Source organism: Sinocyclocheilus rhinocerous, unplaced genomic scaffold, assembly GCF_001515625.1.
Source record: "Sinocyclocheilus rhinocerous isolate Xijiao unplaced genomic scaffold, SAMN03320098_v1.1 scaffold843, whole genome shotgun sequence".
NCBI classification, from domain to species: Eukaryota; Metazoa; Chordata; class Actinopteri; order Cypriniformes; family Cyprinidae; genus Sinocyclocheilus; species Sinocyclocheilus rhinocerous.
This window is the reverse complement of record NW_015655383.1, coordinates 184924-209456: the sequence shown is the minus strand read 5'-3', so window position 1 is coordinate 209456 and position 24533 is coordinate 184924. Positions and strand designations below refer to the sequence as shown.

Below are 24533 nucleotides of genomic sequence, written 5' to 3'. Positions count from 1 at the left end.
AAAAATACAAAGTAAGCAAGTTAATAGAGATATTTTTGCTGAAATTCATTGTGCTGTTGTTGTTATCAGGCATGGTTTATTTGCTCTGCCTTAGGATTGCAAGTGTCCTGGGACAGGTGAGGGAGTGAGTGTTGAGCTGGTGGAGCTACTCAGGGAGGACATCAAACTCCAGAGAGAGACAGAGGAGAGAAGAGCACAGGAGAGCAAGGAGAGACTGTTTTCTCTTCTTGAGAGAATGCTTAACAAATACGTTATTTATTATCCATTCTCTCAAGAAGAGAGAACAGTGGAAAAAATGAGTACATAAAAATTTGTTCTATATCTTTTTTCTTTAATGTCACATTTTCAATGAAACAACCTAATTTCTGTAATTTATTTTGGTGATGTAAGTTGAAATGAAATGAATAAGCTGTATACATTATTCATTTGTGTAATGTAATTTATTTGTAAAAGAGCCTGAGTACTTTCTGTACGATTTGTGTTTATGTTATGCATATTCACATGTGTAAATAAAAGAGAAGTAATTATGTACATTGTTAATTTTTGTAATGCAGCTTATAATTTCTTCACAAAACATTATTCTATACATTTATTTTTTTTGTCCTGTAAATAATTTTTTTTACACATTAAAACAAATTGTTCTATATATTACTCAAAATACTTTTTTACAACTATTTACAACATAACTTAGGTTTAACATCAGAAAAACAACATAACTTTTAAGCCCAGTCATACAAACCCATGGCAAACTGCCTCCAGGTCTTTTGGAGGTGAATTACTTGGTAGCGAATGGCCAGCACCTCCTCAGCGACTCGGAGGACAATGGGGTGGACAGTGGAAAGAGGCATGTCAAACACTCTGGAGACCACTCTGTATGATGTACCACTGGCCAGCTAGAAAAGAAACACCAGGGTCTGGATTGTGGCACCCCATCACTGTTGCCATTCACTTCTCAGAAGATCCAGCAGCACTGTCAGCGCCTCCCTGCTCAGTCGAAAACCATTAAAAACCTGTGCAGCACTGGCACATTCAGCTTTATCCTGCAGTACAGGGGTCTGGTCTGATTTTGTTGCCGTTCACTTCTCAGAAGATCCAGCAGCACTGTCAGCGCCTCCCTGCTCAGTCGAAAACCATTAAAAACCTGTGCAGCACTGGCACATTCAGCTTTATCCTGCAGTACAGGGGTCTGGTCTGATTTAGCGAAAGAAGGAAAAGAGAAACTGTTTAGAGCTATGACAAAGTAATTAGTATTAGAAATATTGAGATACTTTAGTAAACTACTTTTAGTAACTACTAATACCACATTGGGGGAAAACTACTAATCATATTTATAACCTTAGCTAAAGGGATAGTTGACCCAAAAATGAAAATTCCAAATCTGGAGCAACTTAAGGGTGAGTAAATGATTACAGAATTTTCCTTTTTGGGTGAACTATCCTTTAAGTAAAAGTATTATCTTGCGTACTCTAATACACTTAAGGTATTGAGAGTAAAAGTAAAGGTATACAGTATTGTTCTGAAAAAGAAATCGTCAGGATGGTTTTGCATTAATATTACTGCTGCACTACTGTGTATTTAAGTAAAAGTATTATCTTGCGTACTCTAATACACTTAAGGTATTGAGAGTAAAAGTAAAGGTATACAGTATTGTTCTGAAAAAGAAATCGTCAGGATGGTTTTGCATTAATATTACTGCTGCACTACTGTGTATGTTGCATTTTACTTCTGAATATGTTCAAGGTTGTTAAATTTAAATTTGCCTACTTCATAAACTTTTATGATGTAGATTAATGTACAACAATGCATTTTATGTTGTAAAAGACCATATTTTTGTAGTGTTACTGTCCTGGGAGAAAAAAACAACAACAACTTAGTACTTCACATTTGTACGAGAATGCTTAATGAATGTACTTCTATACAGTCCACCACTGATTATTTTGAAAATGAAACTAACAACATTTATGGTCAGAATATTAACAAATTGTTGCTAACTACAGCTGTGTCTGAACTACAGGCTGCATCTGAAGGACTCAGACCAGTCATACAGAGCACTGTTCAGCTGTGACAGCTACCGCTGAACGTTGATTTAAAAAAAAAATTTTACATTTATTCACAGTTTTATGTTTATATTTAATACAATAAACTACATAAAATCGCACCTCTGTAAGATATCAGTCAGCATTTGAACCACTATGTGTGTGCGTGTATTTTGTGGTTTTTCATATGTATCCTTACATTATTCAAGTAAGTTCCAAGCTAATACTTGCATTTGGGGAAGTCGTGGCCTAATGGTTAGAGAGTCGGACTCGTAACCCAAAGAGTCTCGTACCGGGAGGGATTGTAGGTTGGGGGAGTGAATGTACAGCGCTCTCTTCCACCTTCAATACCACGACTGAGGTGCCCTTGAGCAAGGCACCGAACCCCCAACTGCTCCCCGGGCGCCGCAGCATAAATGGCTGCCCACTGCTCCGGGTGTGTGTTCACTGCTGTGTGTGTGCACTAAGGATGGGTTAAATGCAGAGCACTAATTCCTAGTATGGGTAACCATACTTGGCCACATGTCACGTCACTTTTCACTTTTTAAAGTTGTAATGCGGCAATTAAGGATGCAGCAAACCAGTGTAACTTACCTGGCCACGGACTTGGCTAAGCCTGAGGTGCATCACCGCTGTGGGTGAAACATTCCCACCGTCTCCTCCATTATGACGTAAAACATAAAAACAAAAATGAGCAATTCTGGCTCCACCTATCCTATCAGGATGGCAGCTCTCCTCTCGCACCATTGCTCCATGACAGGAGCGGTAATTGGGAACCCCTGGTGGCACAATTAGGAAATCCTGCGAAGGCGGAGCGTCCTTCATGCACTTTGGAGGCGTGGCCTTCAAAATCCGTGCCCTTAACTTTGGGACGCAGCCGTAGACTTTAACAAAACACGATTTTCTCAGCTTTTTGTTCAAAATGTTGCTTTTGTAAATGAAACTTACCCACACAAATGCATGAAGCTAGAATAAAATGGTTTCATTTAAATGCAAAGGCTCTGTCCTTACTTTTGACATACTGCATTTTCAATTATTCATACAACAAAATATTCTGAGGGCCATGAAATTTGTGTGAAAATGATCAAAAATGCAGTAATGGTGGCTAAACAAAAAAAACAAAACACTGACAAGTAAAGACTTAAAGTCCACAGTACAAAAGAAGCCAAATGATTTAAGCACTGATGTTTCGTTTTAAGTATGAGTAATAGTAATAGTGATCCTTACCTTAAACACTTAAACAAAAGTGGGAACTGGCATTTGTTAAAACTGCTACTTAAAATTTCAGAGAGAGGCATGACAGTGAATGAGACTATTAGGAGCTCAATTTTTGAGACGAGTGCCTTATTAATTTTACAGTGTAATTAAATTACGCTCACACAGTTTTCAGAATATACAACTAATAAAAAAGCATACTGTTTTAATTTAGAGAGAGAGAGAGGGAGATGGAGAGAGATAAAAGAAAAAAGGGGTTTCTGATGTGTATCTCTGAGCATAATAGGATAGCGGTAGCTTAGTGTATCATGTTCTGTGCTTGTAATCCTTAATATAAAGCGATTCATATTAAGGTCCGTTATCAGCATTGTGCCCTTGACCAAGAGACTTCACTTCAGGTTGCTCTATATCAGGGGTGTCCGATCCTGCTCCTGGAGGGCCCCCTTCCTGCCAAGGTTAGCTCCAACCCTAATTAAATACACATGAACTAGCTAATTAAGGTCAAGAAGATGACTCTCCACGCAGGTGTGTTGGAGCTAACTTTGCAGGAAGGTGGCCCTCAGGAGCTGGACTAAACACCCTTGCTCTGTGGAGACTGTCAGTGGTTCTTAATGCTGATTGGTCAATACAGTGTTACAGACAACTGTGGTCACCATTCATTCATTGAATGTAAAAGAGCAGTTTGAACATTCTGCTAAACTTCTTTTTTTGTTTCACAAAAGAAAGTCTTATGGTTTTGATTTTAGGCAAACTGTTTCTTTACGAAAGAACATCAACCCACACACTCTACTTATAGAACTGAGCAGTGATTGTAGAACAAGTGTGTGATATCCTGTGTTCACTGAACAATCCCATAAGCGCTTAATTCTCCCCATTAAAAGAAAAGCTGTGGTCACATTTACAGTTGCTCTTTGAAATTGCATGGGTTAAATCCAGTCGTTCAAATAGGAATCTGCATGATCAGGAGTTCCCATGCAGATTTCAATTATGTTAAAGGACTAGTTCACCTAAAAATGAAAATTTGCTTGAAGTTTAGTCACCCTCAGGCCATCCAACATGTAGATGAGTTTGTTTCTTCATCAGAACAGATTTGGAGAAATGTAGCATTACGTCACTTGCTCACCAATGGATGCTCTGCACTGAATGGGTACCGTCAGAATGAGAGTCCAAACAGCTGATAAAAACATCACAATAATCCACAAGAAATCCACACCACTCCAGTCCATCAATTAACGTCTTTTGAAGTAAAAATCTGCACTTTGTAAGAAACAAATCCAATGTTAAGCTTTAACTCTAAACTTTAAATTTTGCTAAATCTGTTCTGATGAAGAAACAAACTCATCTATATCTTGGATTGCCTGAAGGTGAGTAATTTTTTCAGCAAATTTTTATTTCTTTTCCTTTAAAGTTGGTCACTTTACACCTTAAGAGTGAGAGAAACCAGAATGACATAGCACACACAAAAGGTACAATTGCATTGGTGAATTTTCAGCTAAATTCCATGTACAAAAAAGGTCCACTGTCTAATGTCAACTGCTTGAGGCATGAAGAACTGCTCAAACAGAAGTCACTTTCAAACCAAGCAGCTTCATGTTGGTCAGTGCAGCAAATCTGTGTGACCAATTTACAGTGCTGTGAAAAAGTTTTTGCCCCCTGCCCGTTTAAAAAATTTTTTTTTTTTTACATATTTGTCACTCTTGAATCATTCAGATCGTCAAACACATTTTAATATTACACAAAGATAACCCGAGTAAATACAAAATGCAGTTTTGAAATAATGATTTCTTTTATTAAAGGGGTCATATGATGTTGCTAAAAAGAACATTATCTGCTGGCGATCCAAGATGGCGCCTGTGTATTCGGCATGCCGTCTGTTGCTCTCGTGTTTGCTTGTCTGGTTGTCTGCTCTGTCTTTAAACTGCTACACGCTTTTAAAATCTACGACCGTCAAGCATTCTTGGACATCCGCAACTCAGTTGCGGACACATTCACCAACTCTTACACTTTGGATGTGGACTGCTCCTTTGGCAATAGGAATGAGTCGTTCCAGGCGGTTATCCCGGATTGTATCCGCCAGTGGCCCCTCGGCATCCTGCGGAGAAAGTGAAGGAGGAAATGAGGCAAACGCGGAGGATACATCGTGAAGCTTAAAGCTCATCTGCGGGCTGGCTTTCTCTCAGATCCTTCCCACTGGTCGTTTTGCGGTGGCTCTGCTGCCTGGCGCCCGCTGGATTTGGCCTACCGGTGGCTTCGTCCTGTTCTCCCCCTGCACCCGAGTCCTGGTTCTCGTGCCGGTCTCCACCGAATCAGCCTCGGCTCCCGACGACGGGGAGTAACTCACGGAAATCTGCGCTCGCTGAAAAGAGCGTCCTCATCTCCTGATATTATTTCTTCACCGAAGATGGCATTATTAAATGCCCGTTCCTTGGTGAATAAGACCTTCTTATTAAATGATTTTTACTCATCTCACAACCTGGATTTTATGTTTATCACGGAACCTGGATAAAGGTTGGTGATCTAACTCCTTTTTCTGATCTGATCCCTGCTGACTGTACATTTTTTAACTCTCCTCGTCCGAGTGGACGCGGGGGTGGGATAGTAACAATTTTAAAGAACTCTCTCTCTCTGCACGCTGTCGATTGATCCCTGTAACAGCCTTTCCCAGCTTTGAAACTCAGTTTATTCACTTAGACTGGAATGGTCCTGTATGTCTAGGGGTGTTTTACTGTCCTCCGCACTCTACTAAGGATTTTATACAGCATTTCACTGAACTGATCGGCAATATTGCCACAAATTACGATCGCTTTCAATTGGTGGGCGACTTTAATATCCATGTCTGCTGTCCGTCTAACCCCTTATCACATGACTTTCTTAATCTCATCGACGCTTTTAATCTATCCCAGTGGATCAATGTCTCTACTCATATTCAGGGACATACGTTGGATCTTGTTCTCTCATATGGGCTTGATGTGACTGATATTATGCTCTCAGATTTTATGATCTCTGACCATAAGCCTATATTATTCTCACTGTCTCTTCCAGATCTCTCTCATTTTTCTAATACACCTGTAAATCTTTCTCGTTTCTACTCTCCACAGTTTAGCACAAATTTCAACTTGTGCTTTGCTGAATGTTGCTCACAGTTGCACTTGGATCAACCATTATCTGACTTGGATGCTGATCAACATCTTAGCCTCGTAAATTCTGCCTGGCTTAAGGTAGCAAATGCAACTGCCCCCCTTAAGCCTCACAAGCAAAAACCAAAATCTGCACTGTGGCAAAACTCTGATACCCGTCTCCTAAGACAAAACTGCAGAAAGGCAGAACGTAAATGGAAAAAGGACAGGCTGCATATCTCTCTTCAAATGTTCAGAAACTTACATCTTACCAGACTGCAGCTAAGTCTGCGAAAGCTGCATACTTTTCTAATTTAATTGAAACTAATCATTCTAAACCTAAGGTATTGTTTTCAATTATTCAATCTGTCACAAATCCTTCAGTTAACACCTTGCCTGTTGCCTCTGATGCTCTCTGTGAAAGCTTCTTGAGATATTTTAGTGACAAAATTATTAACTTAAGGCTTAGCGTCTGCCCCACTTTAACTTTAACTGTCTCTCCAATTATGTCATCTACATCTGCATTTCTGGAAGTTTTTGAATGTGGTTAATCACAGTTCTTTCATGATTTAACAGGAGGGGCAATTAATTTTTCACATAGGGCCAGGTAGGTTTGGACAACTTTTTTCCCTTAATAAATTAAATCATCATTTCAAAACTGCATTTTGTATTTACTTGCATTATCTTTGTGTAATATTAAAATATTGTGTGACAAATATGCAAAAAAAAAAAACAGTAAGGGGCAAAAACCTTTTCACATCACTGTAAGTATAAGAGAAATCTGAGCTGGGAATTTTCCCTCTCATGCAAAATTTCACACAGATTGTACTGGAATGACTGGATTTCTTATATGAATTGTACCAAGCGATGGTATATGTGACTTCACATTAAAACTCATGATGGATGGGAAATTCATTCACACATACTGAGAGAAGTGGATGGCTTGCTGTCCCGCTATGCTGAAGTAGAAGTTGGTAGTGTGTTTCATCTCATCTGTGTGGCCCGTCTCTTCGATCCAGTGACCAATCGGATGGCAGTATACCCCGTCCACGAGGTTACTGTCGTCATACACACAGTGCCGGTCATGATGAGGCCCATTGCCTATAGACACACACATCAAACAATTATCAGTCATTTACATAATCATCTCAATGACACCTCAATGACAAACTAGAATAAATTATACAATGAAAAGGAAATTCTTGTAAAAAAATTGTTCGGTCACTCTTTAAGGTTTAATTCTCGCTATTAACAAACCATTAACTACGATGTTTGCCTCAATGAACTCCTAATTTGCTGCTTATTAATAGCTAGTAAGGTAGTTGTTAAGTTTAGGTATTGAGTAGGATTACAGATGTAGAATATGGTCATGCAGAATATGTGCTTTATAAGTACTAATAAACAGCCAATATGTTAATAATAGGCATGCTAATAAGCAGCTAGTTAATAGTGAGAATTGGTCTCTATACTAAAGTGTTTTTACTAGTTGTTCTAAGTTTTTACTATTTTCAACAAATTGTTTTATTTATTGACTTTAAAATGTCTGTCAGTGTCTGGTTGTGGTGACCTGGACTGGCCACTTGAGGTCGCTCTCCTGTTTCTTTGTTTTATGTGTTCAACTCCAATTCCCATAGTCCCTTGCTTGTCATTCTGTCTGATCATCAGCACCTGTTTATCAGTTCCGATCACTTTCACCTGCTAGTCATTCACTCATTATCCCATCTATATATACCATGCTCACTCTGTCTGTCATTGCGGCTATATTGTATTGTCTTCTGAGTTCATAGTTGTCTCATGTTCATCGTGTTTTCTGTTCTCTGTGTTTTGGATTACCTTTTGCCACGTTTTTGTTCTGTTCATTTGTTATTTAATAAACAACTGCACTTGGATCTACCTTGTTTTCTCCTGGCATTCCGTGACAATGTCAGGTGATGTAACCTGATCTAAACTAATAACATATTTCAGTTGCATTTTTCACACATGTGGAATGCACACATTAAGTCATTCTTTAAAAAAAGTTAACTATTATTATTTTTATAATTTTGGATCCTGAATATCACAAAATTATGGAAGCCTGCATAGATAGATGGATGATAGATATAATTTATATATATATTTTTTTTGTTGAAACAACTGACTTAACTGATTATGGTTTGGCAGACTAATATTGAGTCTGCCAAACCATAAAAACAAAAGCATTTTAATGTATTCTGGAGCACATTAAATATGTTTCAATGTTTGAATAAATAATTAACTCCAACACATTTTTGATCTACACTGTGTCAATGAATTATTTTACTTAAACTTTTACACTTGCACTAATGTTAAATGCCATAAACACTCTTATTCCATCTTAATTATACAACAGTAGGAATCTAAATGAGAATTTTAACAATGGAAATGACATGTATTTCATGCTTCAAAGTGTCAGGGTCTCTTAAACTTTTGAAATGCACATTGTCCCTTTCTGAGAAAAAAAACTGCTTTTTTGTGTAAGCCTTTTATTTCTGAAGGGGAGGGTCAATAGCCAATTAAATTACTGAGTGTTTTTCCGACTCTGCAGGTCACCTGTTCCTGACCTTTGAGAGTTCACATTTAAAAGCTAAGGGTTTCCTTCATTAATTCAGCAACTTCCTGTAATGGCCGTATTTCTGCATAATTTTGATGGTCAAGTCATAAGCTTGATTCATAAAACAATAAACATTCAAATGAGTCCTTGCGTTGCTAAAACTGTAGTGCAGTGCTTCCTCAGTTCTACACGTACACGTAATGCACTGTAATGAGGGAGAGCGTATGGGTTTCTGAAATTGCATGCATCCCAAACTCACATTCATCCTGAAAGTACATGGGGGGTTTGATATTTGTCCGACATTTATCATCCCACCCTACTGCTGTCGCCCTTTCCACTGCTGGGCTGATGAGAGTCTCACAGCTGCAGCCCACACAGCAAACAAGCTCTTCACGCTGACTCATATAGCATGAACAAAACCTATGCCATTACTATCATGCTTACAGTCTCAGCTGAAGCCACATGCATACATTGCATACTGTATACACCACACAGTGTGCTGATGGTGGAATTTAAATTGGCGGGCTTGAGTTTGTATGTCTTAAAGCAATATTGCCATACAAAGTCAAAATGCAATAAGTTTACCAAAACTGTTATTTATTTTTGCTTGATTTGACATTCAGTTCTAAAATCTCATTTATAAAATGGATTGTTCTGACACTACATTCTGTAACAATGGTAAAGCAGTGGAATACAGAATCTTGTTCAGAACATGTTTTTGCGCTTAAAGGAATAGTTCCCCCAAAAATGAAACTTTGCTTTTTTTTTTGTAGATGAGTTTGTTTCTTCATCAGATTTGGAGAACTGTAGCATTGCATCTCTTGCTCACCAATGGATGCTCTGCAGTGAATGGGTGCCGTCAGAATGAGAGTCCAAACAGCTGATAGAAAGATCACAATAATCCACACCACTCCAGTCCATCAACTGACAGTCCATCTTGAGAAGTGAAAATTTGTGTTTGTAAAAAAACAAATCCATCATTTAGACGTTTTAAATTGAAAATATTTCTTTTGCCCAAAATACGAGTCCATAATCCATAATAACACTTCCTCCAGTGATAAAGTCCATCCTCTGTTGTCCTCTCACATCAAAATCCACCCACGTATTAATTTAAAGCAGTGTTGGACTGTTTTCACTTATAAACAGTGCTTGATCTGTGAATAATTCTCTCCTGACTTTTTCACTGGATAAAGCAATATTATGGATAGAAGACATTAACTGATGGACTGGAGTGGTGTGGATTATTGTGATGTTTTTATCAGCTGTTTGGACTCTCATTCTGACGGCACCCATTCACTGCAGAGCATCCATTGCTGAGACACTGATGCAATGCTACATTTCTCCAATTTTTTTTTTTTTTTATGTAATCATTTAAAAATATGCATTGCTTTCATTTCCACCCCACATGCAGCAGCGAGTCCTCTCTGAACTAAAAATGGTTCACACTCTATCATATGGTTTTTCCTCTAGGTCATACACAGAAATAATGGTGCAGAATTAGAACCTACTGAAGTGTACAGGCCAATACATCCTAAACCAAGTCTGTCCATGTCTGGATGCTGCCAATTCAAACACTCCACTGATCAGAGTACTTTTATCTCAACTGGAGGACTATCACTTCATGCTTGCTTACCTGAGGCACGCTCAGAGCCAATTCACCTGCTATGGTGTGAAATCAACAAGCATCATTTCAATCAGAAAAACACATCTCAACACAATAAAGATCTCGGTTGTTTTCATATGAGACTGGGTGAATAGACAAGATGCCAGCAAACAATGGCTCAATCAAAACCTCAGTCAACAGACGGCGTGAGCACCGCAGCAGATCGTCGATTTGTCACGCAGAGGTGCATTCATTCAAATAAGAAACATGACAGAACGAGAAAACCGCCACTGAGTCGTGTAAGGACGACAGCCTGGCTTCTCTGACAAAGCAGGTCATGTTCAGGTTTGAGTGACACTGCAGTTTTCATCAGCTTGAAATATTTGCCTCTTGGCTCCCAAAGCAAAGTTTAAAGTTTGTTCTTATGACAAATACTTTTCTGCATGCTGTGTAAAAGAATAAAACAAGACGAAATGATAAAGGCAGTGAACAAACACGCATGCACAAACATATACTGGACAACATTTGTATATTATCCAGTATATTCCCTAACGATCCTATAGATCCTATAGATATAGATACATGTGGAAAAGTAGTGTTAACGCAGAGGGGTAAAAGACAGAGAGATGGAGACTAGCCGGCATTAAGGACATACAACATCAAAATGAAAATAGATGGAAATGATCTTCAAAACAATGTTTTGTAGTCTGCATCTTGCGAAAATGAGATGTAAAAATAGCCGAAAATAAGAAAGCCAATAGAATGAAAGACACATGTGACTTCAATATATATGATTTTTGCAGTTTTATTTTTGTCCACAATCTAATTTCAACGACTTTACAAAATAAGAAAAAAATAGAAAGCAGTGTGATTTTAGTATTACTGAGATTAATGGCTTAATATTTTGAATAAATGTTTAAGTTCTTTATGTTTTACTTTATTTCAATTAATGTTTATTTTATTTGAAGTAAGAAAATGCCTTTTTTGGTGTTTTTAATTTTACAAGTTTACGAGCGTCTTCTTTTTTTCCCTTTAAAAACGAGATTTGATCAAATGGGACCACTAAAGTTGTTCAATTAATTAATTGCTGTAGTCTCCCATTATGGAAGTTTACGCACCTATAGCGACTTCCTCTTCTAACAACCCCTGAACTGTAAAAAGTGTCCCCTGTGGCATCGTCAGGTAAGTCCGTTAGGACGTCATCATTTCCGCTGAACCCTATAAAGCCCACCGTACATCATACAGTACTTGATACATGAATTCTGCAAAGGCCTCCAAATTATCAGCGTGATCAAAACTTTTTGTCATCTGACTGATAGTTCATACATTTTAAATAAGGCCTTTTATTTTCATTTTAGTTTCAACATCCTCCGTCAAGTCATATACATGTGTCTCTTTGCTGTGAGATATCTTATTATTATTAACCCCCCTTAGTATCTTATTAAGACAACTTATGGGAAGATATAGAGTGACAACTGATATTTTTAAACATCTGATTTAAGCATTTTGCTAAAGATCTTACTGAATTAGCCAACAAGCTATGAGAATTTCATCTTACTTTTTGCCAATCTAAATATCAGTAGCCTATCGGCACCAAATTGCATTTTTTTTTTAATGTTTTGCTCAGTTTGGGCCTCTGAATAAAACTGATATGTTTTTCCTCTTAGAGTATGAGCTCCATATTCTCACTATCCAACCAGTCTGCTGGTTTTTATAGAGTGACAACTGATATTTTTAAACATCTGATTTAAGCATTTTGCTAAAGATCTTACTGAATTAGCCAACAAGCTATGAGAATTTCATCTTACTTTTCTAAATATCAGTAGCCTATCGGCACCAAATTGCATTTTTTAAAAATGTTTTGCTCAGTTTGGGCCTCTGAATAAAACTGATATGTTTTTCCTCTTAGAATATGAGTTCCATATTCTCACTATCCAACCAGTCTGCTGGTTTAAAAAATTATGGGAGGCACTTCCGGTTTGGGGAAGTTCCACTCAAAAAGTCTGAAACAAATCATTTCAAATCACAAAGTTGAGCTACAAACAATCCTTGATTGTGAGTTTGACTGAATGAGCTGTACGTTTTCCTTCATGCTCTATTTTCAGTCGTCAGAAAAATAACGTGACGTTTGGTATGTTAATGTGACATGGAATAAAAAGAGTAGCCCATCTAAGAGCTCTTCTCAGTCCTGCTGCATTCTTTTCCTCCTCATTATTAACATTTTTCCTTTGTATTTCGCTGTAACAGTATGAATATAGATAACTGCGCATTTGTGGTCTGCTCTCCCGATTTAATTAACGATATAAACCATGAATAATTCACTGGAATGCAGTCCCGCTTTTCTCCGAAAACCCTCACGTCTCTTTCCAGGTATTCATGTTATGTTGAAAGTCATTTTTAATGCTATTACACTTTTAAATCGACTTTTATTGTACGATGGTTGAAGTGCGAGTAGAATAATGTCACTTCATTGTACCTTTTTTTATTTTAAATGCTTATTATTGCAATCATAGAGCAATCCTTCGCTGATTGTTTACAGTTGACTGGAAGCTAATCCCATAATTTGTGTAAAGCGTCCCCTGATAGCACACAAAGGATACATAACGGGGATGTCTTTTTGACGTCTGCAAGACATTTTTTATAGTGTTTGCTCATCTGCAATACATCTAGGACATAGGACGTCTCCTTTCAGACATCAAATAGACGTCTATTAGATGTCTTTAAGATGTTTATGGATTAGAATGTAGACATCTGTCAGATGTTTGTACACAGCAGATGCTTTCCAAATCAAGTGATCTTTAACAGACATCATAGTTAGAGACTGTAAACTGTTGTTAAACTGAAAAGTTCATAAATTCGTGGCCTCGCAAGTCAGACTTTGAAACATCAGCTCCATCTGGTGAGTCAAAACATTCATTGCACTCTGAATGTTATTAGCGCGCGCATTTGTCCTTCATTAAAAGTGGTTCCATTTAAACTGGATATTCATTAGAAACAGCGTGTTTGTATCGTCCTCACAGCTTGTCCATCTTCACGTACCTTCCCAAATGTAGGTCCCATCAACGCGCTTTATAAACTTAAACCACAGCTTATCGGTCTGCGGTGCAGACAGACGCACGTCTCCTATCCACAGACACGGTTCACAGGTGGACAGAAGCGAGCGGCTCGGACTCATCTTCACGGCTCGGTTCGGATCCCAGTGTCCCATCTCCGGCCTTGAGCCCAGTACAAACACCTCGATATCCAGACACTCTGGGGTCAGAATGACACCAAACCTGAACACAACCATGCCGTGTAACTGGGACTGATCTTCATGTGTCACTGACATTATAAATGGCTGCGATAAAAATACACGCAGTACTGTTGACATTTAATGCGATACAGTGGCTGAGAGGGGACAACTGTGTGTTTTACAGGGTTGTAAAGAGATCTCACTTTATACAGGACGGTTTGTAACATTGTGCGTCAACTGTTACTAGTTTACTGGAAACAAAGTATCCTCAAGGGGGCGCCGCATGGCTCAGAAAGCTGAATCCTCCATTGAACTGCATTCAGATCTCAGGGAATTATTTTGCTAGGTTTGAGCAAATTTAAGATTACAATCGTATTTTTAATGTAAAAGACTGGATTTCTGACAGTAACATACAAATAAAAATCCAGATGCATAAATAAAATTATTATTAAATGCTTAATTTCGTAATCACTAGTAGCCTTTGATAAGTAGAGACTGACTAGTGCTGTGAAAAGTAACAGATCACATGACCACGGCGCTTTGGAGGAGATGGTCCCAAGCGGCAACCTCCCGCTCTCTCGCGTGAAGCCAACAAGGAAGTGACTTAAACTGTAATTCATCGACTGGCCGCTAGAGGCTGGCTGCAAAAGGGAGTCAATCCCATAGACTCCCCATGTTAAAATGCCCAACTTTACAGCAGAAAAAAACGTTTACAGCCTGGTTCAAAAAATGATTTTGGTTTATATAGCTAATTTTGCCCTTCATGACAACTGTGAGGGGGGTGAATTTTTAAACTCATCCGTTTAAATTATATTAAGCCTTAAAGTTCTGCATAATTAAGGGCGTGGCCACTTGAGTGACAGGTGGATTGCTGCTGCTGTCACCACCGTCGAGCTAGGTGGGCGTAGCTTCAGCAACCAGCTCCTGCCTTTTTGCCCATTTTCGATTATCCGGGAGTGACGCACGGTGACGCGCGCTGCCAAGATGGCGACGGCTGACTCAGCCCACTTTTGAGCTTCAAAAACCTTTTCAGGAACCTACGGGTGACTGGACACTACGTCCATGTTTTTATACAGTCTATGGATGGTCCTCACTGCAGAACACAAGATCCAGGGGGCGTGGTTGGATCCAGTTCCAACTCCTCCCACCTTACAAAAACCTAAACCTACCCGTCTCCACCCCCTGATCCCTAAGAATGTGGATTTTTATTTTAAATTCGACGAATATTCGAAATTCGATTTTTTTTTTGACAGCCCTAATCTCCACCCCCTAGATGTGGATCCAACCACGCCCCCTGGATCTTGTGTTCTGCAGTGAGGGGCTACTGCTTTGGAGTCCCTCTTCTGTGCTTATGTGTGTGATTATCGTTCAGCAAATACACAAATAAAGAAATATTAAACCCATCTTAAATGAAAATGGCCTATTTAGCAGCATTTTGGGCTTCTAAATTTAAGAACATTTACAGTCTTTATAATAGTCAGTCTATCCATTATTTGATTTCTAATCTGTCACGCCACCAAATAATTTTCTGGCCTTAATGAAACACTACCATCAAGTGGTTGGATGAAAAATAATTCATTCATATTTAAAGTTAATAATAATAATAATTGTTGATGTGATAAATTACAAAGTTTATAAATTGAGAACAGGTTATTATAAAATTCATAGTGTAATCCAATGCTTTTACAGTTCATCTAAACATTTCACTTGCATAGGCTAACAATAATAGGCTAATTATTATTCATGCATTTGTAAGACCTTACCAAATCCAGAAAATCTGATCACACCAGCTCAATTTTATCATCACTGCACAGTCTGCACTGGCTACCTGTTAAGTTGCACATTGATTATAAAATACTGCCACTTAGTTATAAAGCCTTGTATGGACTCTTTAGTAGCCTACTTGAGTGACTCTCTATCACACAAAACTCTGGCCTAGAATATTCAAATCTACAAATAGTATTTGCATGTTTACAGTCAAATAAAAAATGCATTATACTTTAAATGTAAATTAAATGTGATACTGGAACTTGAGAGTGCCTTTTTGCATACTTAAATACGCCTTTATATGTAATTTCATAATTTTGCTGTTTTTGAAATATGGTTGTGTACTGCTGAATGTACTGACATACATGGTCAATTTAAAAATACTTTAATATTATTTGTATCAAATTTCTATTGGCAGTTTTTTCCATATATTTCCAATTACACACATCTGTAATGATTAAGTTGCAATTTAGTACATTTAAAATGCATTAGCGTTAAATGTACTATCAAATAACACAATATAGTTACAATTATTAATCAAGACCATTACATTTGATTTAGTTTGTGGGTCAATACACCAAAACGTTGCTTCTTTAAAGCACAAGTGACAAATGATAAATACATGAATGATTTTAAATTTGTTTAATACATTATTACAAAGTGGACCTTTTAAGAGTACTTAAGCATACTTAAAGAGAGTTCAATTCCATGACTATTTTAGAACAATGACGTGGTTTTATTTAATTAATATTATATCATCTATTAAGTCAAGTCATATTACCTAAAAGTACAGTTTGTTTCAAAAATATATTCTTTTAGTATTTAAAGTACACTACGAGTGCACATTCAGCACAGTTAAGACACAAGGGGTATGCTGCATTGATCAGCATTAATTGAAACAAATTCTCTGGATTATGGCTCTGCTCTACAAAAATAAATACCACTCCCCTGACATTTGATTTGTTTTCCCCTCTTCCTACCTTGACATATCTTATCTACTGTAATTTAATTTAGCCATATTTATCATGTACAACAAAAGGCCACATCTCTTTTGTTTGTTTTAGTAAATGTACACTTGTGAGTTAAACTGTGTAATGGACAGGAAATACCAGGGTCTACGGAGTAGGTCTTGTATTAACTTTTATGTTAATAAAGATTTATTATAACCTTAGGGACCCAACACATTCTCAGAGAAAGCAGCTCACAATTTCCCGTAGTATAAACCTGTTTAAAGTATGGATGTAGGGAGTAAGCATACATTTAAAAATAAATAAGTAAAAGAACACTGAGCCAAAATAAAGATAATAAAATATATAGATATTTTTAATTCATTTAAGTCAAAAACCACATGCAACTCAATCAACAGCTGTACTGGCAATTCACCTGCTTAGATCATAAACAACAACCTAATAACCAGAAAACAGACTTCATATAACATGGCTTCAGTAATACAATATATGGACTGAATTACACACACACACACACACACACACACACAAAAACACTTCATTTTGATTACATGGAAATGAACACACAACATTGGGTGACAAACAATTTGAGAAGCCTAAAACAGCTCCTAACTCGTAAATGCTGCATAGCTTTCCATAAACCGTAAAGGTTAAAAGAAACACTTCTGTGGTGTTTCATTAGCTGCAGATCACACCTTCAAATATTAGCCTTCACGAATTCTCACAGCACTCATTTAAATGCAGACAGGTTAAGATATGTCACACATCACATATATGTAAGTTATAGAGCTCTTCTTTGTACTCAAATATAGTGTTACCTAAGCTTTTCCTGCTCACTCAATAGGAAACACAATAGCAGAGCATCTGTTTACTCCAGGTTAGTGAGGATAGCGCGGATCAGAGTGCAGACAGCCACAAAATTCAGTAAAGTGCAAATATTCTAAATGCTGATATATGGTTGGCATGCTGATATTGATTAATATAGTACTGGAGAATGAATTAAAATAGTTCAAGGTGTTTTAGAGCGTCCGCTTCAGTACAAAGAGAGCGTCCAAACAAATACATTTGACTAAAGTCCATTGGTGCCATTTCTGGATTTTAAGTCTTTAAGAGTGTGGCGATTGTAAAACTGCTGTTAATGGAAACCTCCTTTCCTATGATAATGTGATAGGAAGAACAGCTCTCTTACTCTGAAACCCAATATAAATCCAAGCCCTTGAATTCTTAAGCATGACAGCTGTTCCCGGGTCAGGGTGAAGTGCACCTGTCTGCGATGCCACCATAAAATGGAGCAAGCCTGAATCATCCAAAAATAATCATAGGTGTCCTTTTTCAAAAAGTATCTTAACCAAACCATGCAAATATACTATAGTGTGGATATGTACTGACAGGAACCAGAAGTCATTAACACGATTATCTTGCTGTGTCTAGACAAATAAATAAAGTGCTATTTGACAGGTTGAGGCTCATATAATCCCACTGAATTAAGCCTTGTTTCACCAATGTTTACTCTCCTTTAAACCAGTCCTTGGTCTTGATAAAGAAAGCATGGGTCTGTGTCAGAGGAAGCCAAACCATTTTTCTTAGAGGAACCATTAGCATCACACACCTTTAGACAAATTATTCTTTGATATATTATTAAAAAAATAATCTTAGCATCAAAACAAAAAATATTTATTTTCCTTTTATTTACAGTGATATTATATTGTAGATCGAAGAGGTTAGATATTGTAGTGTTTTAGTTATGTTTTGCAAACTAAGTTTCTGTAGCGTTATGATACTGGTTTGAGAACAGATCGAAGCGATCTGCCGTCTCGCGTTAGCTCTCTGGTCGTGCACATGCAGGGCAGTGGAACTGCCTCCACTTGTCGGAGGACTTCATTGTATGGGCAACGTTTCAGGTGGTCTGCCATGCTAGAGATGTCCGCAAACTCCCACCGGTTAACCGGGCTAAAGGCTGTGCTGAAACGCCAAACCTGCAGGAAAACGAAACAGTTACTTGACTAACAGCTTAACAATCATTTAATGGTAAAACGTGTTATCCGTTTAGATAGTTTCGTCCACTGAGTTTGGAAAAAGAGTACAGTCAGAAAGAAATAAACAAACTGTTTAACACATAAAAAATATATATATATATGCACTACGCTTCTCTATTTGCTTCCACTGTAGAAAAATGAAGCCAAAATATCCCAAACTTATTAGAAAAACAAACACTTGAACATACATCATATAATAAGAACTACCTAAAATCACAGAAACCATCTTTGGGGAAAAAAATCTGTTTGAAGTGTAATTAGATTTTATGTTTTTAATTAATTAATTAATTTTTTTGGTAATGTCCAATTAGTTTACATGAAGGCCAGGGTTTATAACCTATACTACAGCCAGCCACTAGGGGCGATCAAAATGTTTTGGTTTCACTTTTCAGGACATGTGTTGGGCACACTTGGGGTGTGTCTCAATCAGCTCCCTAGTTCAGTAGTCATGTGCACTGTGACTTTCACTCCCTGAAAAAATCCCACAATGCACAGCAAAAAAAACAGGGAGCATCAATGCTCACTATGCTCCTTTACCAGAAATTGTCACACTTCTGAAGCATGAAACAAAATGCATGAGCCAACGCAATAAATATGAGACACAATATAAGATTTGAAAAGACAAACCTTTTTTTTAAATATATATTTCAGCATAAACACACATCGCTAGACAGGTAGTGAACACATCTAGTTAACATTTATAATTAGTATTTGGCTGAAATTTTGTAAGGACATAATAGAACATAATAGTACGTTGTAATAGAACAATGTGTTTAAAGAGCATAAAAATAATATCAAAAAGGTAAGGGTTCTGCCTGCTGTTGATTAATAACTGCGGTGACATTCTACAATGATGCACGCTGACATTGTATGTAGTCATGTCACTGGAAATTGAGTAATCACTGTCCCCATGTGTAGTGAGCAAGGGCCCTTACCAGTGACCAGATTTGTATACACAATATACTGATTTATGAGCTCGGGAGCTGATTGAGATGCACCCTTGGTTTAACATTAGCATGCTGCTACCATTTAGACATACTGTACCTTGTCTTTTATCTGCCAGGTTCGTCTTCCATCCAAATAGTGCTTTTTTTCCCATTGTACCACCACCATGCCACGAGTCTGCAGCAGACTAGCACAAACATCCCTCATTGTACGGGACACCATTGACAGCTGACATAGGCTAAAGCCATCCAAAAATCGGGCTACATGTTGAAGTACTTCAAACGGCAATCCACTAAGGTGATCACACTTGGGTTCAGTCACAGGTTCCGAGATGGGTTGCACCCCGAAGGACCTGAGGTGACGGTCGTGAACAACCTTCGAGCCCTGAGTGGATGGGCAGAATCTGCGTTGGGAGTATGTGCAGCCATAATATGCTAACGGACAACGGTGCTCCATCCAGCCATTGAGTCCAGAGTGGATATCTCCATGAACATTACGAAAATGCGACAGGAACTCTTCTCGACGGAAGAGCTGGCCGCACTCAAAGGTAAACATGGAGCCCTCGCGAGGAGCCCAACTTGGACGAGGCACAAGCTGCTCCAGCGTCAGATCAAGCCGTAGAGTGCAAAACGGACTCGGTTGTGAAAGGCGTGGTGCGGCTCGATCGCAAGCGGAAGCCGATGCAACCTCGCCGACCATCGTACTTGTTGCCAAGATGGCAGCGGGGAAACTAAACGTCTGGGTGCCGAAGTCAACACGTGTGCCCCCAAACGCATAGACCGTGCCGGATATCCTCCGAGCTCGTGGTGACTCCTCCAAGCAGAACAGAAGAGCAGCTGCCGTAAAGTCAATTTCGCCAAGTCCCATTGGGTCATCCATTGGCTCCTGAAACAAATCCGATGTGTCCACAGCTTTGTCCTCCATTTTGCAATTTGGATTTCTATGAGGAAAGACTTCTGTAAACGACCCCTTCCGTCCATTAAGTGCAAGTGGCATAAAGTTGCGCAGCAACTGAAGGTTTTGGAGTTTCCTCTCAAAAGCCCTGTCTTCAAAATCTAATGCCATCATAGGTAGTGCATTGTCTCTCTGGACGGTCAGAGTCTGAGCATGTATAGGTTGCTGCAGCAATGGGGCTTGTGATCCAGAGGCCTCCTGGATCAAGAAAGCATGTTGATCGTGTCTGATCTCTGGCCTATGGGGAATTAAAGGACCAACAAACTCCCAAGAACCTCGGGACTCTTGGTTTTGATGGTGTTCGGTGGTCGATTCCATTAAGTGATCTACAATACTATGAGAGCCGTTACAGAAACCTTGCCTATCCATGTCTTCCAACATGACTGGGCGACACTCACCTGTTGCCTCATGAGCAAGAACATCTAAAGCGGTTTCTCCACCATCAAATCCCCCAACAGCCCCAGTCTCACCATCAACCGCCGATGTAACGTCCTTCACATCAACATCTGCAGACTCCAAAGTTTCTGACTGATTGGGCCTGCCATTGTCGTTTAGTATCGAGCCACTAATTGACTCGTTGCCTTTGACAGCATCTCCTAATGCACTGAGAGCAGAGGCCAAACTCCTGCCAAGTTCCATGAGTTTCTGGTGCTGTTGAGGTTGTAGCTCCTCCTTTTGGCCATTGACTCCGCTAGCTATTTTCTCACAGCTGAGCCCAACGTCTTCTCTCATCCTCACCTTTTCATGCAGTTCCCCAATGTGTTCTTTAAGTCCAGCTGATGCATTAGGGGTTGTACAGTCTGTTTCTGAAGAATTAAGGTGGATCAGGACGTTGAGAGCTGCGGCCAGGCTTTTGGTTGTCTCTACCGTGGTTTGGTAGAGCTCCCCGTAACGGTCTTCTTTTAGACCGTTAATCCCATTGGAAATCTTGTCTTTCGAGCAGCCAGCCGTAGGCTCCATCTCAATGGTCTCCACCTGCACACATGGAGGCTGAGCAATTGAGACTAGGCCAGGCTTTTCGTTTTGTCCTGCTGCCTGAGTCTTTTTCTCCGGGCCACTAGTGGGAGCCAGAGAGACGAGTTTGAGTGACGCTAACATGGTGCGCTGGTCCTGAAGGGCAAGCGCCATGTCAAGCTGATCCACCTCATCTGCTTCTTGACTCAGTCTCTCATACGTACGATAAGCTTCGTCGTTTACTGGCCACCTATTCCACTCCATAGTGCAGCACACCACACCTGCAGGACACACCTCAAGGTGCTCTGCCATCTGGCCACGGGCCAGTGTAAAAGGGCATCCAATGCTTTGGTTAAGACATGGCACCCTTTCAAACGGGCACAGCAGCTTGTGTTCAATAGCCTTGCAGCTGTGGAAGATAGCACCACATACAAGAGGGCAGGTGATGAGGTCACAGGAAGTGCCGGGTTCAGGTTTGACCATACATCTTCTGCTTATGCAGGACATGCAATGAACATGAGGCTCCTCCATTATTTAAGATGACAGCAGCAAGACGTGAAAGAGCAAGAGTCTCAACCACTGCAAAACAATGAAAGAAAAACTGAGATAAGATTCTCCAACATGCAGGTTGTGTAAGTCGATTTTTACAGAAAAAACGTAGGGGCATCAACTTGTAAATGCAATATTGTAAATCTTAACAGTTTATTGTCATATTATGAAAATTCATGTGGCAAACAGACATTACTTTACCAGGGATGTGCAAAACTACATATTATCAACACTGACTAATAGGCCTGTTACAATAATCAATATATCGACTTATTGCGCAATATACTGTAGATGGAAAAATCTCCATACATTCTTTGTGATTTCTTTTTTTCTACTTGTTACGTTGCACTTTTTGTAAGAAAAGTTTATTTACTATTTATTCAGGTTTTTTAAGGTATCTAATATTTTGATGAAATATTGAATATTTTAATATTGAAAAATTGAATATTTTCTTGCATTATTATGCCGTTATGTTATGATTATATATTCAGTGGCATAAAATGGTCTTTAAAATGACAATAATATCACTTATCGCAATTATTTCTGGGGCAATATATCGCACAACAAAAAGTTGTTATCGTGACAGGCCTACTGACTAATAGGTGGGTTGTTTGCACAGCTGGTAAACTAGTCATTAATGTCATGGCCAACAGACATCAACAGGCACAAAGACAGCACAAGGACACGTTTTAAATGTTTTAAACACAAGGTGGACATCCATAGTGGCTGTCATTTCTCTCATTGATTTTTCTTAACTATGTAGTGCACACTGAAAAGCTTTAATTTAATAGTGAAACCCCTTCTTGAATTCCTGGCAGACTCCCTCCAGCTTTAATGCGGTCTTGATTTTATCCAACACAGCTTTCCTAGTTAGCATAAACAAAACTGGCCCACTTAACTCATGTGTTGCTACTGTTCTACAGGTCTTTGTAGCAATGACACCACATTTAACCATAAACCAAGAAGACAGCAAGAACCTTTAGGATTTAATTAAACTTACTGTTAAAGTTCCCCCAACACACATTGGTTTTAATGTTTACAAAACAATAAGTTGATAAACATAAGACATTTGACAGAACTGACAACCTTAAAGAAGCACAAAAACTTCATGACACTTCATATAGTACAGAATGAAGTTAAGAAGTGTCCTCAGGATTATGGTAGTGATATTTAGATCTTTATTTTGCTTAAGTTTAACTTTGATTTACTTTATTATTTTCTGCTTAGGTTAGCCTGTTAGCTAGCTGAACTTTCTACCTTCAGTCTACATAAACAAACTACTCACTTACCCACAAGCTATGTCAACTAACTCCCCGCGTTACTCACTCGCGCCCCTCGCCTGTTTCTTTCACTTGTCCGATTTTACGATGAAACGGGACACTTTAAAACGCTGCTGTATGATAACGTACACAATCATCACCGTTCGTCCTGTCCAAAAATGCTCTGTCCGGCCGGGACGCGCGCCGATGACGTCATCGCGCATATTCGAGCGTCATGACGTTGGGGTTTATTTTGGCCGGACTCCAGAAGAGTATCTGCTGAAACAAAACATGACAGTGGGAAATCTGCTAGGGAAAACAATGTCTAGGGAAATATATAATCTCCTAATGAATTATTTGAAAAATACTGGGATAAGTGAAAGAATTTGATGGAGATATATGGGGGGAAGGAGTATGGGTGTATATATATGTATATGTGTGTATGTATGTATGTATGTATATATATATATATATGTATGTATGTGTGTACATATGTATATATATGTGTATAGATAATTTGGGGGGGTTAAAGGAGGAAAAAGGAAAAAATAGTTTTTTTTTATTTTTTATTTTTTATTTTTTATTCTCTCATTGTCCTTTCTCTCAAAGTACTGCCCACACTCCAGTCCAGTAGGTGGCGGTAAATGCACCTTTAAGTTGGTTTGCCAACCGCCAATAAAATTTAAAGAAGAAGAAGAAGAAGAGTATCTGCTGTATACCTCAACAAACCAGGTCAGCTCACAAAAGGAAGTTATTTCAAACACTCGACTGGTGTTATGAAATTGATTAGGAGCAAAAACATGTCATTTAATGTTCTCTTTGTTGGACAACAGGTTTGAAAATAGGCTCAAACCCATGTAAAACGCATGCAGGCATGCTATTGTGGTATTTATTGATCGCACCGACCGATTTTTTCGTGCGGTCGACATATATGTCGCACTGTACAGAACTGGTGCGTCATCGGTGGCTACGTTCACACTGTCAGTTTTTGGGATTGACAACCGTATGTTCTTTACAGGGGTGAGTCTCGAAATGTCCCGTTCACACAGCAGCTTACAGGTCTGTTTAGGATACTGTCTGTATGTACGTGCAACGGGAGTCAAGCCCGTATTCCTTACCAGTAACCATAGCGACAGTGACCAAAGTAAAATCAAAGATGGCGACGTCCATAAAACTGAAAGTCTTATCACTTTCTGACGCGACAAGTGTCCAATCCAGCCGCGAGTTCATCCGTCAAATCTTCATTATGACAGCAGCTTTTAAATTTGGGTGGAGAGCGGAGCATTTGAATCGCGCGCAGAACACAAAACTGACGGGAGCGGCTCCGGTG

The 24533-nt window shown here is 38.9% G+C and overlaps 2 protein-coding genes across 3 annotated transcripts in view; both read right to left on the bottom strand.

Annotated features, from left to right (window-relative positions):
• The window catches only part of epm2a (EPM2A glucan phosphatase, laforin), a 32748-nt gene extending 18782 nt beyond the window's left edge, over positions 1 to 13966 (bottom strand). The window contains exons 1-2 of the mRNA XM_016524920.1: positions 13579 to 13966; positions 7294 to 7468 (exon numbers count right to left, since the gene is read on the bottom strand). Of these exons, the coding sequence (XP_016380406.1) occupies positions 7294 to 7468; positions 13579 to 13909 (506 nt within the window). The 5' untranslated portion in view covers positions 13910 to 13966. The remainder of the gene's footprint in view (positions 1 to 7293; positions 7469 to 13578) is intronic.
• A 2919-nt stretch (positions 13967 to 16885) lies between these two features.
• Positions 16886 to 23432, bottom strand: fbxo30b (F-box protein 30b). Of its 2 annotated transcripts, none has more exons than XM_016524919.1 (3): positions 23354 to 23432; positions 19587 to 21974; positions 16886 to 18482 (listed from the first exon to the last, which is right to left on the bottom strand). In XM_016524919.1, the coding sequence occupies exons 2-3, from the start codon at positions 21924 to 21926 to the stop codon at positions 18279 to 18281; spliced, it is 2544 nt and encodes an 847-aa protein (XP_016380405.1). In that variant the 5' UTR covers positions 21927 to 21974; positions 23354 to 23432; the 3' UTR covers positions 16886 to 18278. The 2 variants fall into 2 exon arrangements, with proteins under 2 accessions (XP_016380405.1, XP_016380404.1); XM_016524918.1 differs by having other exon boundaries at positions 23234 to 23419.
• Positions 23433 to 24533: the final 1101 nt, after the last annotated feature.